The 17,782-nt window shown below is 34.3% G+C and overlaps 1 protein-coding gene across 1 annotated transcript in view; it reads right to left on the bottom strand.

Annotated features, from left to right (window-relative positions):
• The window catches only part of RYR2 (ryanodine receptor 2), a gene marked incomplete at its 5' end in the record, with an annotated part of 385,437 nt that overhangs the window by 144,312 nt on the left and 223,343 nt on the right, over nucleotides 1–17,782 (bottom strand). The window contains 3 exons of the mRNA XM_083858180.1: nucleotides 9,227–9,386; nucleotides 12,424–12,507; nucleotides 16,627–16,730. Coding sequence (XP_083714306.1) covers nucleotides 9,227–9,386; nucleotides 12,424–12,507; nucleotides 16,627–16,730 — 348 coding nt within the window. The remainder of the gene's footprint in view (nucleotides 1–9,226; nucleotides 9,387–12,423; nucleotides 12,508–16,626; nucleotides 16,731–17,782) is intronic.

The raw sequence follows: 17,782 nt of genomic DNA, 5'->3' as shown, positions 1-17,782 counted from the left end.
TTGTTTGTTCTCTTGAGTACAATACCAAAGATAAATGAGACGCTTTTATTATTGGTTAGATTTACTAAGAAGTCCAAAACCAATACCTTTTATTTTAGAACCCAGTACCTACAGTGAGAGTACCTTACTTCTTTGAAAGCATTACAGTTCTAGGAACATATTACATTACAGTTACAGTTCCTAAAACATTACAGTTTTAGGAACATATGTGGTTTCAATTCTATCCTTGCAAGCAGAGAAGAAATGGCACATGCATTTAGAAAAAATTCTTGCAGGCATCTTTTGTTACCTTTTAAATGCTTATATGCAAGGCTATCTGCCTCTTGCCTTGTCATAGTGAGCAGATATTGAAAGGTACCAGTACTTGATGAAATCTGGTCCTATAAGTTACTCCTCTAGGAGAAGAAATAGTAAGGGATAAGCATTACCTACATGCTAAAAGGGCTAACAAAAAGATAAACGTAATGCATTGCTGGGGACGCAAATTACAAAACTGCATCAGGTCTAATTATATTCTGTGGAAAGGACAGTGGCAGGGCCAACACTAATACTCATTTGAGGGATCTACCCTTCATAGTTATTCCAAATTCTTAAGCTGACATCCTGCTTTGTCCAGTGTTTAATTTGGTAGATGTGAAAAAGGGCTGTGTCCTTCGAGCAAATGCTGAAGTAAATGTTATGAGAAATTATTATTTGATATAAGAGTATTCACATTAACATCTTAGGTGATGACACACTGAGTTTGATTATTTGGTATTGAAAGGACACAAAAAAGAGAAATAATTTCCTCTGAAGCATCCTATGTCCAAAAGTTATTGTGAAATACTGTCTTTAAAAATATGAAAGTTTGGAACAATAAATATGTAACTTATTATCCATGATATAATGTTGTGTTATCCATGATATAACGCATTTTTAGTTGCCATAGGAACCATTAACACAAATTAACATACAGGCAATCAGCTGATAATGTATAAAATGAAATATAATATAAGTACTTTTAAAATGGCTAAGCACAAAATGAGAGCAAGTAGAGGGAAAAAAAGGAATACAGAAATTTAATGTATTAAACCAACTTGATTTTACAGATTTTTTTTTTCCTTAGATCTAATTTAATTTAATATTGTGACCTTTTTGACCTGTTCAAGACTGTGGCTACATCTCTAAATTTGAATGTGAGAAGAGATTTTTCTTTTAACAACTTTGTTCCTTTTTTTTCCCCCGTACTACACATCTATTTAAATTTTGAATGTGTTACTTATTTCTGAATTAAGGACTCTTATTGTTATATTCATCATAGGTTTTTGTACTAATGACCTTCTGCACCCCTCTGGTGTAGGTGTAGAGAATGATACTGCACAGTGATTGAGCTTTGCACATTCGCAATCAAGTCAACAAGAAAACTGATTAGCTAAGAGTGGTAATTTTTACTGAGTACATTTCCAAGTAGTACAGAGACTGAATTCCTCCTACTCAATACAAAGAAGTTACTGCAGACCGTTGAAATAAGTTTTAGCATTCAGCCTAAGTTTTTTAATTTTTTTTTTGCCAGAATTTTCCAGATTTGACTGTCTAATGATTCATCGGAAGACTGTTTTGTACAGAGTTTGTCTGGCAACTACTTCTTAATAGACAAATGGCTTGAGCTGGGTAGCACACGTGATATTTATATAATTCTTTTGTTTTGAATTCAGAATCTATCATTTCACAGAAACAAAAAGGATGAAAAAGCCTATGTTTTTTATTACACAGCTTTTTCTTCATTTCATGTAACAAACATTCATTAATAATTTAGAATTCAATTTACTTTATTTAGGAAAACATTGCAACCATAAAAAGTTGGAATGCCTGGCAGAATGTGCCCTGGACGCAAGTAATAATGTTAAATGTCAGTAATATAGCACTGATCATGAATAGTCAGTATTACTTTTCACAGTGTACATGACAAATGACAGACAAACAACTATTTGAATGGACACACACACATTTATTTGTAGGGTATAAAAAGATATTAATTAGGCAATAATTGGTCAACAATAGCCCAATTTAACTGCCCAATTTTTTTAAGTACATATAGCTCTTAAAAGGAAGAGAAAAGAACTACAGAAAAAATACTTAATCACACACACCAAAAAACATCAACAACCCTTTTAAAACTTTGGTGACAGGTAAAGAACACTGTTGCAAAGGAACTCAAAGGAAACACACATCAGATGTAAAATGCATTCTTTTGTTCAATGAGTCTGTGACATGTCAATAACTGATCTCGTGGCACTAGACCTACAACTAGTCTTGGAACTTGCACGGACAGATCTCATGTAAGACTGAAATGAGAAATGTCCATATCATCTACACCAGCAGAGAAAACTATAGTCAAATTCCATAAGCAGCCCTAAAAGAACCTATTGAGAAATGCAGTGTGTGCAATAAGATTGTGTGCTTCAGCAGTAATTGAGTAACAAAAAACAAAGCGTCATATAAACCTCTAAAAGACATCTGAAAATAATAATGTGGTTTTCAGAGCTATAAATGTCATATTGTAAAGCTGTGCACTCCTGGACTTTCTCAAATCTCTGAGAGGTTTGGGAACATCGCAGACCACTAGACTAAAGTGAACAAAACATCACCACAAACATACATAAATACGTCCTTATCAGAAAGAAAGACAAGACTGAAAAGTTAAAATACATAGTACGAAGAGTGCTAGAAAAATATGGTAATAATTTATTGGGAACACATATTTTGTGATTTAAAGTATTAGAGCTGTACAGATACATATTCTGTGTAGTACTGAAATTATTTTGTTCTCTTAAGCAAGGTGGTTAAACTACAAGCACAAAACAAATGTGTTTCAGCACACATCCAGTGAGACAGATGTGCTGCTGTTTCCTTAGCTCCCTTTGGACCATTAGCAAACCCTCATTCCACAGCTGCGAATTGATTCTGCTTGCTGTCATATCTCCACCCACACACAAGATCCACACCTCTCACTATCACAAAGATTTCTGAGAAATTGCCACAACAAATGCCAAGGGGCAAGCTTGTCAGCAGTGCTGCCAGAAAACCAGTGAGCCGCATGTGCAGCATGGACACTGTGAGCAGGATCATTTACCTACGCCAGACCTTCCATGCCTCGTTATCTCAAGGGCTAGCTTTTCCATATCTATCAGAGCAGCTCATGTTTAAGCAGAAACCATGAAAATTAAAAATAATCTTACAGGGGAAAAGGAAAAATATGATTCTAAACTGGCATTTACTAAAAAAGTAATTTTTGAAGTCCAGAGCATTAGAACAAGAAAGCACAAAAAAAAGTCCTCACAAAGCTGTATTCTTGGCAACGTTAATAATCCAAATGTACCCAACCATAGAAGAGGTTGCATTCCTCACCTGGAATACTAGCAGCTGAGCTCTAACCTTGGCAGTATGTGTTCCCCTAGTAATATGTTACAGCTTCTGCCATCCTCACTGAGGACCACAGCCATATGGAATGCCTGGCAGAATGTGCCCTGACTATAAATGGAAGGAACTAATATATTGGTATAAATCATGTAGAATGTCAAAGTGAGGTAATGTAAGTGGTTTTTACAAGGACAAGATGCTGTTTTTATATATGGTTAATGAAAAAATAAGCAACAACTTGATTTTTCCCACGCATGCATATTTCACCCAGCCTGGCTTTCCAGAACAATGCTTCTCTTGCATTGCAGCCTTAGGCAGTCTGAGAAGACCTACTCCTGATAAATTAATGATGCCATATACATTCTATAAATCTGAAAAAAATAAGTTCCTGACTTTAAAAAACCAAAATGCCTTGTGTTTTTGGGCCAAAGAGAAGTAAGGTTTCGTGCAATTGCTTGGCAATACCAATTGACTATTCTAGGGCAGGAACTGCAGAGCATCTTTTTTAAGGTGCTTTTCACACAGTGGAAGGAAAGTTTTAGGTTGCCAATTATTTATAAACAATTGTTAAAGCAGTGAGATTTTTAAGACTTTGTTTTTTTCAGTATAAATCAGGTTTCTGATTGTTAGCTTTTGTAGCCAGAACACAATGCAACATGAAGAAAAAGCAAGATACCCTTTGACTAAACTATCTGGATATGTGACAATGTATATAAGCTAAATGTGAAAGAATCTTTGCCTGTATCTCCACAATCAGTGGAGAGACTTAGAAGTAATGTATTCAGGAAGAGGGACGAGGCAGGTAAGTATTTTGAATTATTTTCATTTACTTTCTGATCTCTAGGCTCTAAGCTCAACTCTTTTCTCTTCTTTTCTGTCTTTTCCTTATTCATATGGGTATTGGGATTCTCCTGTACACATAAAATCACAGTTTTATGAATGCCAAAAATTATCCTAAGTTCATGGATAAACTTATATGAGTTTTGAATATTTTTCATTAGCATGTGAAGATTTAGTCACAAAGACATGCTTTTAAATTTCAATGCTATTTTTCCATTATCTTGTTATGAAAAATTCCTTTAAAGTAACCAAACCTCATGTAATTATGACAGGACTTAATATCAAAATCCATTAAAAAAAAAAATAAAAAGCCTTCCCTCTTCTCTCATAGCACAAATGTGATTATTTTAATTCACTTACAACAAGGCTATATTGCTTCTTTGCCTGGATCTAACTCCTATATCTGTCCTTGCTCATTTACCATTTCCCTAGTTCCAAGACCACCAACTTTCAGGTAATCATGTTCTCCCTTAAAGGGACACCGTTAAGTATTTTCATACTGATTTTTGTGCTTGTTTTTCCACTTAACCTTGATACTGAGTATGTCCTTTTGAGCAGAAATACATTTTTTTTTTCCTACGTGTTTTGCTCCTTCTGCTTTCTCCCTTCATGGAGCAATAAGGAACTGTGAGTCTGTACTACCAAAAAATATTTGTTTGTGATCAGTGTCATCACAGCTGTCAGGACAGTTCTGGGAATAGGATTTATTATCTAACTTGTGCTCCCTCTCCTGGCTGGCTGGCTCTGCAACAGCAGAACAAAAATACTGCATATAGTCATGCATAAAACGCAGCTTGTTATATCTTGTTAAGAAAAAAAGCCTGACAAGCAGTGATGGGTTTAGAACAAGAAAAAAAATCTGGAAGTTGGAAGGCATTTTCCCCAACAGTTTTTAAAGAAAGAAATGGTTTATACATTAACTAATTGACAGTATCCCTTTAACTTTTTCATTTTATATAATCTCAAAATGATGAGGCTCTCATACTGAACAGACATACTAGATTATTTAATTCATCCTACAGCCACAGCACGATTGCTGTTCATTACATATTTCTCAGTAATTAGTTCATCTACTTTAAAACATCTGTAAGCTTCTTTCCCTTAGCAAACTATTTTACAGCTCTGCAAGATCTGCAAGCACAACATCACATCACCTTATCCCCCTACTGTAGCATGTCACAGTAATATTATGGGATGACAAAATGTAGCCCATGAAATAAGCCCACCGGAGTCAAGCAGAAGCACTTAGCAGTGTGGACAACAGAGAACAGCTAGAGCTAGCAGCTTGCCATGTACTATGTATGCCAGCTAAATGAGAGCCATCTCTGCACTGCTCCTTGCTCTTCTGCTCTCTTCTTACAGATTTAATAAATGGTGTTTGTTATCAGTATACTGTAGGCACCCCTGAAACTCAGCTGTTGGTCTTTTCTCCATAAAAAAAAAAAATTTGAAAAGAAAAAGGATATGGAATTAAGAGCAAATCAACATCAACATCCAAAGCACAGCAGCTTCTGCAAGACATGCTGTTGTTGAAAAAGGGGAAAATCTACCTGTTTAACTATCCATGAGACTGTGGTAAGTTTCTGCCAGGAATAAGGGAGTAAAGCATATTGTTGATCTTGAAAATCTGCTTCCTGAAGGTCATGAATATTTCTGAGCTCTTGTCCACATTTAACAATCATACTCTGCTGAAAGTATAACTATGACACTGTTCACTGCACCACTACACTGCATTCTTAACAACAGTGCACAACTCAACACACAAAAGTCTTTAGTCAGTAAAAAAATTCTTGTATGTTTAAAGCATAAGCACTCAATACTGCAAAACTCCAATTAATTTGCTTTCCAACTACAAATGTGATCAGTTTCATAGGCACTTAAGCCTTTTAGTTTTAAATTCTCCAGACTCTTCTCTGCATGCCCATACGTGTCTTTGTTTTGAGAAGGAAAAACAGTTAAATATTTATCATATATACCTAAGCCCAGTCAAGATTAAGAGCAGAAGCTTTTGTCTAAGACTCATTCAAAGCTAACTCAGTAGTCAAAATCAGAGCTTGATTCACACTAACTGCTTAAAAAATATCTGAAAACTTAACTAGGGGCTACTATTCTGAAAAAGTTTTTATACAAAAACTTGTCCTTGGCCATCAGGATGGATGTAGGTACCTAAAAACAATTTGTCTAGTCAGACATTTTTGAGGCTATGGAGTCAATCTTGAAAAATGGGTAATGTACCACTCAGTAATCACAAGGCTAAGGGTTCTTAAACAAAACCTCTAGTTTCCATGAGTTTTCTCACACCAGACTATAAATTTTAATAAGTGAGTAGAGATTTAATTTTCACGTAAAGCTTTGTCATCCAGTAAGCAGGACATTAATTAGGAAGGGAGCCTAAGGAAGGCCAGAGTTCCAAGAATTTCCCTCAGGAAAGTATTTTAGGAGTCAATAGATAAAATACAGAGAGCTGTTCAGTGAGTAGATCAGAGTCCTCCTTTTTCCCCGCTGCTGTCTCTTGGTGAAGCTTCACAGGGCTACATTATTTTAGGTTCAACAGTCAGTTTAGTCAACTTCTCTAAGCACAGCACTAAGAACATAAAATAGACTTCATGATCCTCCTGAAGTGTTTAATTTTAGGTTATATCCCATGCTAGATTTGTCTGATCGATGTTTTTGGGGGTTTTGAGGTGCTTTTTTAAAACCCTAATTGTGGCCTTGAGCAACACCGCTGCCTTTTGGGAACCATAATAAGAATAATGATTTATGACTATCATATCATACCTCTTCAAATGCAAAACTTTCTATGTCATCAGGCACACCAAAACGTACATAAAGGCAGAGTATAATTAAAACATTGTGAAGATGTAAAGGAGAAATTTTTTGATTGCCACCCACTTCTATTACATCTTTTACATATCATTCCCAGACCAGTAACACTGGGACAGTCTTTGACATCACAATTTAACTGACTTTCCTACTTAATACCTCTCTAATTCAGAAAACATGCAATTTAGCTGCAAATTCATTCCAATAAATACGGCAAAATTATTTGTGGGTTTTTTTCAAGGATACAGTAATACAAAGGGTAGATTAAATTGCTTCAAGATCTAAGCAAATTTATTTGCTACTTGTGAGTCATAAGATTACAGTTTCCCAAAGCTTGTTAGAAATATAATTAGCTAGGAGATGCATTCGATTCCAGAAATTTCTTAACTTTATCTGAACAAATAAATTCTGCTGCAAAACTAAATTTAATTTTGGGCTATGTCAAGTTTCTATCAAAGTTGTAACTATTTCCCAACTTCCATTCATTTTAAAGCTCCCAAATGGCAAGGTCCTGTATTGAAAATGATTGGTTTCTGGAAAAATAAAAAATATGAGAGATGTGGTATAAATTCTTGAGTGCATTTTCTGCATATCAGAAATATTTATTTTAAGCACAGTTTTTCATTCTATAAATGAATTGTGCACTGACTCCATAAACACAGGATTGAAATAGTGAGTTCAAAACCAATTAATCCCTTCACCCTACCTGACAACAAAAAACCATCACTTCCAACACTTTTCATGATTCATATTCCATTGGAAATGTTAACAATACTTCAAAAGGCCACCCCTTACTTAAAGGTGCAGTATTATGGAAAAAATTGATCCCGGGGAAAGCAGGGAAGTTGCATAAACACTGAATTATCTTCAGTGTTTTTCTAGTAAAGAATATACATATATTCCAGTCTGCAAACAGAAGAATTGACTCACTGTCTGTCTAGACCCAAATACAGAACACTGATTTCTCAAATATCTTGCAAAGTAACACAATATGACACCTTCATAGTAAGATACTATAATGAATAATACTGAAATGCAGGTATGCAGCATATATTTTGTCACATAAGCACACCTGTACCTGATGAGGTGAAGTGATTAACTTAATATATAAGTACACAGTTTATTTTATTATTTTACACCAAAGTTTTGCAAATAGAACTAATTTTGATCCTGTAGAAGGACAAAATTTGACATATGTGGCACTGAAATGTATAATTCAAATTTCGTCAAAAACAAAACCACTGATTGTAGGAAGAAAAGGGTATGTACCTACAAAACAGTTGTTTCTCATTTTTGCAAAAAAAAAAAAAAAAATTATCTTTTATGCTCAGAACAAAACCATGAAAACTTTTTTTTTTCTCAAGGGGTAAACTGTCCTGAAGTTTCACAGTGAAATGCTACCACACATTTATTAGCACAAGTGAAGAGACCTTTCTGTATATAAAATTCACAAGCAATCACAAAAAGAATAGAAAATCTTAAGGGAAAACTGATATAGAAGCTGTCTTGAAAAATACTAAATTAGGCTCATGGTATACCCAACTGACTGATTTAGGGAGTTTTTTTAAGAAACCAAAGAACCTGAGTTTTTCTTTTAATAATCCACCATGCTTTATTCTTACTCTCCTCCCCTGTAACACATTAGGATAACTACCAAATAATATTCCTATTCACTGGAGCAGAACAACTAAAGTAGGCCTGGAACTTTGAGACTGACTTAACTATTCTCAGTTAAACACAGCTTCTGCCAGAAATATAACATATTAGCAAAGTTATTACTAGTTTACATTCTGATTTTCCTGGATAAACAAAATTATTCAATTCCCAGAACCGTAAACACTTAAATGATTCCCCTAGTGAAAGTCAATATTTACATTTCCTAAAATACTGGAGCACATTAGCTTCCTGCATGCAATTTTCTCACCCTGAGATCTAGATAGCACAGAAGAATATACCACCAAGTTTTTCCAATACTGTTTATGAAAGAGTTTCATACTGCTATTTAGCAGGATTGCTTTAAATTATGTATTTTTCTTTTCTTTGACTGAGAAATTTACATTCACTAGCTGTTTGTTCCTGACTTTGTTGTCACCATTATTTCCATTTAGCTGTGAAATATCTCAGTGGATAAGTGCTGCTTTGAGTCTCTGAGGTCAGCACTTACCTGCTGGATGCCGTATGTCCAGCCTTGCCTTATACGGTCCCTTGCCCACACATTGTGAGCATTCTCTGCTAGTTTATCCACCATAGCTTCTTGAGAGGGGGTCAGTTTGATAAAACTCAGATCCATAGGTGCTGGCTTATATCCACTCAACAACTGATAGCTATTGAAAAAAATACAAACAACAGAACTTGCAGTTATTTTTCAGCAAGAAAAAAAAAAAGAGAAAGCACAAAAGAAAGAAAAAACATCAATGCAACATATCTGTATAGCTATATCTGCCTTTGAACATAAAGAATAATAATGTAAATTTGATTACTGATTTGTTTTTGATTTTGATTCTGTTTCAAGCTAATTGCATCTTGATGATATGAAGTAACTGGCAATAAAAGTTACTAAAATGGTCTGAACTAAAAAAATGTTTTTAAAGCATTTTAATAATGTCACGTATTCAAAGTAGTAGATTAAGATGTTGTTTATCCAAATCCTTATATCAACAATATTTTTGCTACCTCTGAGCAGATGAAAATACTTATTAAATTCTATCTACTTCCTACTGAAATGAGAAAATATATTCTTCCTGTTACATAAAGGGCTGCTAGGAGACAGAGCAGGTCAAATGGTTGACTCAAGACTAGTTTTGGAATCCACCTTAAAAGCTTGTCTTCATAATAATTCAGACTTAAGCTATCCTTCAAATCATGTTTAAAATTTAAGCATGACTTCAGAATAGAAAGGCAGCTTTCTCACTTTTTTTGCCACTCCTAGGAATGCTACTTTTATAAAGTTATTCCCTTCCAATTAATTATAGAAATCTCCTGCTTTACTTATGAGAAAACCTTCAGTAGAGGACATAAAGCATCAAAGGTCTTTTCAACCCTAAATGATTATATGATTCTATTTTTCCTCCAGCATACAAAGCACTATTTTGGTTGAAACAAAAGGAATCTAGGGAAAACAAACAACAATATTCTCTCTTTGAAATTATACACACTGGGGTGTATAAAGAATGGCTAGTTTAAATAATTGCTCAATTATTTCCTGAACAATTTGGTAATTTTCTTGTATTTTCTTTATTTGTACTGACAGAGGGGGACCCATAAAATTAAACAGTATTTATCCCCATTTATATCCTAAAATATTCAAATACATTACCAATCTTAATTAATTCTCTTCTTTGGAAACCATTTTAAAACACATTTAAACAAATTATTTGTTGAAAACAATAATTTAAAACAACCAGATATCTAAGAGGGATTACCATCCATAAATAAGAGGTTGAATCTTCCTTCAAAATTACCACAGTAAAAAGAAAAAGTTTAAGTTTAAAAACAGCAATTCAAGAAAATAATTCCCAAATCAGCCATCAACATAGTTCCCAATCTGCAGGTTTCTATTACAGGAAGCCCCCACAGGAGTTCACTGCCCTCACAGTTACCTCTCATCAGGTACCTGTGAAGTCACTTCAGTGAGATGAGTAAAACAAGAATGTAATGGAAACAGTGAAACATATGAAATTAGCACACTTGTCAGGTTGACAATTACTGTGCTTTTTCCTGTCATGCTCCCCTGCACAAGCTTTTCAGAATATAGCCACAATGTTTTCCTTTCCTTTTTGCTAGTTTTCTTAGTCCATTATATGTGACATATCAAAATTCTGACTTTGTATGTGTGGTTTGACTTCAGGTTTCTAAAGTTATGATGGTTAATGATATTAAAAAACCTCAATATTACTTGTCTTCTTATATTAGAAGGTATAATTTCTTCAGACTTGAGATTCATCTGCAGTTTTTCAAAAGCAGGAAATTTGATTCACTTGAACAATCTTGCAAATGCACATTTATTTCTGCCTAGGAAATTCAGAACAAAAATACAGAAGGCCCTAGATATATTTTCTTCTTTGAGAGATATACAGTTATTTTGGGATACAGAAACTGAAGACCAGTTGGGGGGGGGGAACTTAAATTAATACCCTGCTTTTATTCCCATTCATTCTGGCAAAGCCACCACATCAGGGATTCTGAAACTGTAATATCAGTGGTATGCAAATCTGTGCAGTGTGGTAGATATCAAAGACTTGACAATCTAGGTTCTTACAACTACCTTATATTAAAGTATTACTTAGAAGCCTGTAGGAATCTTGCCAGAATGAGGCACAGGGTTTTGGCTCACAGAAGGAAGAAAGAAGACATGCTTTAGATAAATGTGCTGGAGGTTATTACACTGGCCTCAGGGACTGCATGCAATACAAAGGTATAGGTCAGTGAAGGATTGTTGTAAATAATGGAGATATGCAATACCAGAGAAACAGGTATTTCTGTACAGAGCACGTTCCTGCAAAGGACAGTGAGTTGCTACTGGTGGCAGGAACTTGGCAACTAGCACTTATCATTGCTCTGAGTCATAACCAAGGAAACTGAATGACTATCTTAAATTCAGGAATAATAGACCATGCAGAAGTTCCCTCCTAGTAAAACTGTAGCATTCACCTTTCTGACTTTTTATATTTACATAATCCTCCTTCATCCCATGGGTTCAGATCTATGTTGGGCAGTAGGGCTGTCAGATAGGTATATGAAACTAAAATTCCATTATCTCAACAGTGTCCAAGTTCCCAAATTCTTTATTCCCAAACTCTGTGTGTATACACTGGTCTAAGAAGCCAGGGCAGCTTGGCTGGGCCATGAAAGCTTGTTTCAGAGCTGTGGTAATGGAGGCCACTATACGATAGCAGGTTAAGCTCGGTCCTACCAATGCTGCTGCCAACAGATAACTTGGAAAAAAACTCAGGTGATTGCATCAGTTCTCTACACCTCAAGTTGTGGCCATTTGAGAACTTTCAAAAGAATCACCTTTAAATATCTGCAACGGAGTAAAATACATTGGGAAATTCACTGTAAAAATTCTTTACAAAGTCTCTGTGATACACACAGTATATATAAAAGAAACACAAAACAATGAATGTCAGACATTACAAATAGCACACTAAAACCCTAAACTTTGTCTACACATCAGGTGACAAATATATGGAAGAAAAACTGTGAACTATGTTATGTGAAAATTTCTGAAAACTCCTGAGAAATCATGTATGTATGTGCACGCCCAAGAACTAATAAAACTAGCAGTGTAAATACTGAATTGTTAAAGTAGAATTCATTTAATTCACACTGCCGAAGAAGACATATTGAATTTCAACTTACTTCTTTGGAAGTTTCATTTTTTTCACTTTTTCTTCAGCACGTTCATCAGCAATTCCAACATGGCAGCCTAATGCCAGCAGGGTTCTAGGGCACAGAAATCATAGATTAATTATTGACAATGTTTTGATATTTAGAGTTCCTACTGTTTATAGGCACACTATAGTCCTATAAATGACAGTACAAAAGAAATGAGACCTATGGAATTTATTACAATATAATATGGAAAGATCAACACCAGCCTTTTTGTATATGAAATAAGCTTTCTTATAGTGTTAAGAACATGCCACAAGATGTTCCAAAAAAATTAGTAAAAATATGAGTAAGATACTTCAAAATGGAACTATCATACAGTATATTTCATCTATGAAGTATCAGTTTAAAGACTGCCCTTGAAACTTAATCATATCGCTTACATACTTGCTCATACTGCTTCATACCTACATCTTTATATGTTTTGTTACTTATATCACAGTTATAAAAAGAAAAAAGGGATAAAATATCACTTATCCTTAGACTGTGTCTTCTTTCTGAGGAAGCTATTATTTAGAGAATTCAGCTGGATCTGAATTTTTAAGGACACACTACTGAAGAGAGAACTGACAGCAGAATGCACGACAAGCATTAGGCCAAAACTGCCACCTTATTCAATCTAGACAGTGCACCTTGTACCTAACACAAGAACCACTGAACCAGCTCATTGTGGCTTAACTCTTCAAAATGCAGCTCATTTCAGAAAACAAGCACTATTTATATAAATTTAAACCAGGGTCAACAGTACTAATTGGGTTTCTGATTACTTCAGACTTCTTGCTTTCCTTATAGCAACATTGTTCAGCAGTATGAATTTTGAGTCTCAATTTTCTCAAGGACTTGATCTGTAAATTATTAATTATATGTTCCTGCATTTATATTCAGTGTTGGCTTATAGTCTTTCTTTAGTCTAAGTGCATGAATAAAATATTGACATTGAAATTAATAGAAATCCTAGACAAAAGTCAGAGACTTAAGTGTCAGATGAGAATTTTCTCAAAACTTGAGGGTGATAACCATAACTTTGATAGAAACTGATTACAGAAGAAATCGCAGGTGCAAATACCTTGGACGCCATTCCAAATTTTCCTAAAGTGGAAGAAAGGTGTCAAACAAGGTTTTTCATTTGTTGTTGCCCCTAGCTAAAATGATATTTTCTAGTCTTCCTTTAACTATATTTACTGCTCTTGAACTGACTAGAGAAAAAAAAAAAGACCATAAATACTCTTCTAACATTATTTCTCTTGGCAGATGAATTGTTTGTTTCAAGGAGGTAGCATATTTTTAGTGCTACCTACATGAAGTCCTACTGTTATAAACTGTGAACCCTGATTTAAAATTAGACAGTAAAATCAGAAATGAGGAAACTAATATCCAGTGGCCCCTTTCCTGCAAAGCACACTATCTGTTAAGAATACTCCATGCAGCTAAATTTTAACTGGCATAAATAGTACATGATTTCTGTGCAGCTATCACCAGCATAAGTAGGAGAACATATCTAATAGTGAAATGCAGTACAGAGGAGCTAACCTCTGGTAACCCTAATTTTCTTGTAATGGAAGCCAGGAATTATCTCTACCCAAACAAAACAAATTCAAATAGGAGTGCCACAGGAGGATAAAATGACAAACTCTACTGGCAGAATCTGAAAGACCATTAAAGCTCTTCAAACCTAAGCAAGAAAACTAAAAGTGGCTGAATGTAGCTCTCATCACAGTGATAGCTGTAATTATCACACAAGAGTGAGTAAATACACAGAAATGGGAAAGTAAGTCACAACATAATAAACAAGAACAACCAAAAAATATGCAAGACCAAACTATAAACATATATATAAGCATGTGCAGATAACATGAGCAAGCATATTTTAATCCCATGACATTTTCAGAGGCAACTCATTCCTGCATCTTGACATTTCCTACAATATGTAGTTTTTATAGCTCATAAAAGTATTCATCTTACTTAAAAATATACAAATATCTCAGTATATGGAAAAGAAATGTTGTATCAGATAATATGACTTAAATCTTCCTTGATTTCTAACTCTGGCAGCAAAACTGGCAACAAACCACGAAGGAAAACACAATTACAGTCAGTGTTATTCTCCATGTCCTGAAATTATTTCAAGTATTCAGTTTTATGCAAATTTTAAAGAAAATTATTACAAGTTTTAAAATAGTATTTCTTTTCCTCTTCCCCTTCTCCCTCCCATGTTAAGGTTGACAGCTAGTAGACTAGACACATCTAGTAAAGAAATAGTCAAGATAGGTTACAATTCAAGTCATCCCCTATGGATCACTAGAACTGATTAGTGCACTAATTTTTCCACATTTTCAAGCATGTAGAAACAAACTGAGCAAGATGCTCCTAGTCTCTGCACAACAGACGTCTACGTGATAAATACGACTCAATACTACAAAATTAGATCTTCATTTATCAGAAAACAAGAACTAATGCAAGTAAGGAAGATTTAGTTCAGTAAGCATATAAGTTTTAAAATGCACATAACGACTGAATGCTTTATATTTTGGATATTATCCATTCAATGGAAAGACTGTCTTGAGTAAGCAATAAAATTAATTAAAAAAAGAGTAACCCATAACTCGTATGTTTATAAAACAAAAACTTGTGTTTTTTTTTTTTTACAGGGTTAGATTAGAAAAGCACTGGATACTGAACCAGTAATCATGTAAAGACTCATTAAATTTGTTCAATACTTAGTGAAATGTTTGTAGCGTGCATTTAATTATGGGAGCACGATTTTTCTGCTGCCTGAGCCATATCATATAGAGTATTCTAGGAAAAGATCCAACTGCAGTGAAAGTTAATTACATCATCTTTTGTAGTTTCATAAAACAGAAAGGAAGAATGTATTCTGAATCCTTAGCACATTGCTCTGCTGGTGCTCAAAAACTTTCCTTCTAATTCTAATATCTAACCATAGAAAATCTGAACTTATTTTCTTGGTTCCAGTTCTGAATGCTTTACCATTAAATAATGGCAAAAATATCCCTCCAGAAACTATTTAGCATTTAGGGTCATAAATTCGACCTAAGAACTCAGTTTTTCACTGAGTAATTTATTTACTGTGGGAATGATAGATCAGTAAATACCGCAGAGAAGCTGGCCTGAAAAGAAATCTGCAAGAAGTTCTAGAAGAAGTGTTCTACATAGCTTTTTACTATGAGGACATGAAGTCCTTTTATTATGGGTATAAACACTATATTGAACTATCAGTTTACATGGAAAAGATTTTAATAATATAGAACAAATATTCACAGAAAAGTAATATCATGTGCAGACATTCGACCATTGTAAACTCTCTAAATAGTAAAAAGTAATTATATTCTAACAAGAAAAAAAAAAAAAAAAAAAAAAAACAACAAAACAGATTTCAAGTATGTGTGACTGGAGAACAACATTTACCATCAAGCATTTATCAGTTTGAGAAATATTTTTACATGTTGGCTGCATGCAATATTACACATGGCAGAAATTACACTAATAGATTTTTCAATTAAGTCACAGCGAAGAACTCACACCTCCTTGACTGACAAAGCTGAGGTGAGGAATTGTACCTTTGTAAACCAGAAAACAAGATTACTTCGAAAAGCCCTTTAATGTCCCACTGAATTTTTTTAGCATTCCAACTGGAGTGCTTCCATGACATTCACACATCAAATGACTCATCCACAAAAGGAGGGAATGCCTACTATGTCTGTTCTGTGGTAACAGATGTGCACAGATGACACAGAAATGGGGTCCTGAAGCAAAGTTCTTAATTTAGTCATGTGCAAAAAATAAATATCTATTGAGTGTCAAAGTTTGTTTCATCAATAAAGAAAATTTAAAGAAATTAAACTCAATTGAATGAAACCAAATAGGAAGCAAAGACTTTTTTTTTTTTAAAGCTTGGATCTACTCTTTCCTCCTAGATGAAAACTGTCTGAAGTGTCATTTCACAATCAGCATTATCACAATAATCCTAAAAAGACTACCAAAGTAATTTTCAGTGCCAAATACATAATTCATTAATGTATCTCACTCCCTCATTTGCATATTATTACCCTCACCTACACATCAAATTTTAATTCACACGTCAATTTATAATTCTGGAAACTGCATCTCCTTACAAAACTCTAACTATTAGCTTCAAAAGTTCTAGCAACTTACTTCAGTGTTTCAAGTGACATTTGCAAGTTATAATTTCTTTCCTGCTCCGGCAGTTTTGAGAACTCCACTAAGCATGGGTGCTGTCTTTTGTTGTCATCTCTAACCTGAGAAAACAGTAAAAAAAATAAGCTCAGCATGCCTTAAAAACGAAAAGAAATTTAAAGCCAGTCCCATCCACAAGGTACTTAAAGCGGATCCTGTCAGAATTACTCGAAATGGACAATACTTCAAAACAGAATGCATTTACAGAGCATGATCATTGTATTCAAGCAAGGCAGAATTTGCATTCGAAATAAACTTCAGATCTGCATATCTCAAGTGGAATAGGTGCTAATTTGTACATGCTTTTATACAGATGTTCACAGGAAATATGCAAAGCTCAAGAACAGTGCAACCTATATTGTTTTAACATACAGCCATAAAGTACCATCTCATCTTCAGTCTCATGTTTCAAAAATTTTACTTCCAGTTTGTGTAAATACATTGATACCGATAGTACTGAAATCCTCACCTGTTGAAAATAACAAGAAATCTTCCCCATCTCTTAATTCTGAAAATGTTTGTTTCTAAGTTATTTCCAGTTCCATAGAATCAGAATGTGACTGGTTAGGAAGTCACATATGAGTGGAACATGAATTTACTTTTAGTGTAGTGATAGGAGGGACATACAGGCTATAATTTACAAAAACATACATTTTTTAAACTTCAAATTTGATCAAAAACATTTTTAACCTCCTCTATTTCTACACAGTTTTAGTCTAACCCTGGCCATAACCAAGAAAGGCAACCTCAGAGCCTGTGATAACCAAGCTCTCTCCAGGTCTCAAGTTAGCATCTTGTGCTAGAGTTCAATCAACAACATCTACAAAGGCTTGATAAAACACATTAGTTTGAAAATATTACCTAAAAGACCCCATTGCAACTGTTAACATCTGCGTAGTAACATTTTCGTGTCAATCTTTGATAGACCATAAATTCACCATTTATATTAACCTTTTATGCTGCAAAGTGGAAGTTATTGAAAAATAACATCATCGATTTTTGATCAATCAGATAATTCTGCTAGAAAACTGAATGTTAACAGTTGAAGTTAAGAAGTCTAATTGTTATACCTTTTCAAAATTGATGTTTACACTACTACTTAATCTAGTTTATT

The sequence above is a fragment of the Zosterops lateralis genome (genome assembly GCF_965231275.1).
Source record: "Zosterops lateralis genome assembly, chromosome: 3".
NCBI classification, from domain to species: domain Eukaryota; kingdom Metazoa; phylum Chordata; class Aves; order Passeriformes; family Zosteropidae; genus Zosterops; species Zosterops lateralis.
Note: the sequence above shows the minus strand (reverse complement) of the source record. Positions and strands in the feature narration are given on the sequence as shown.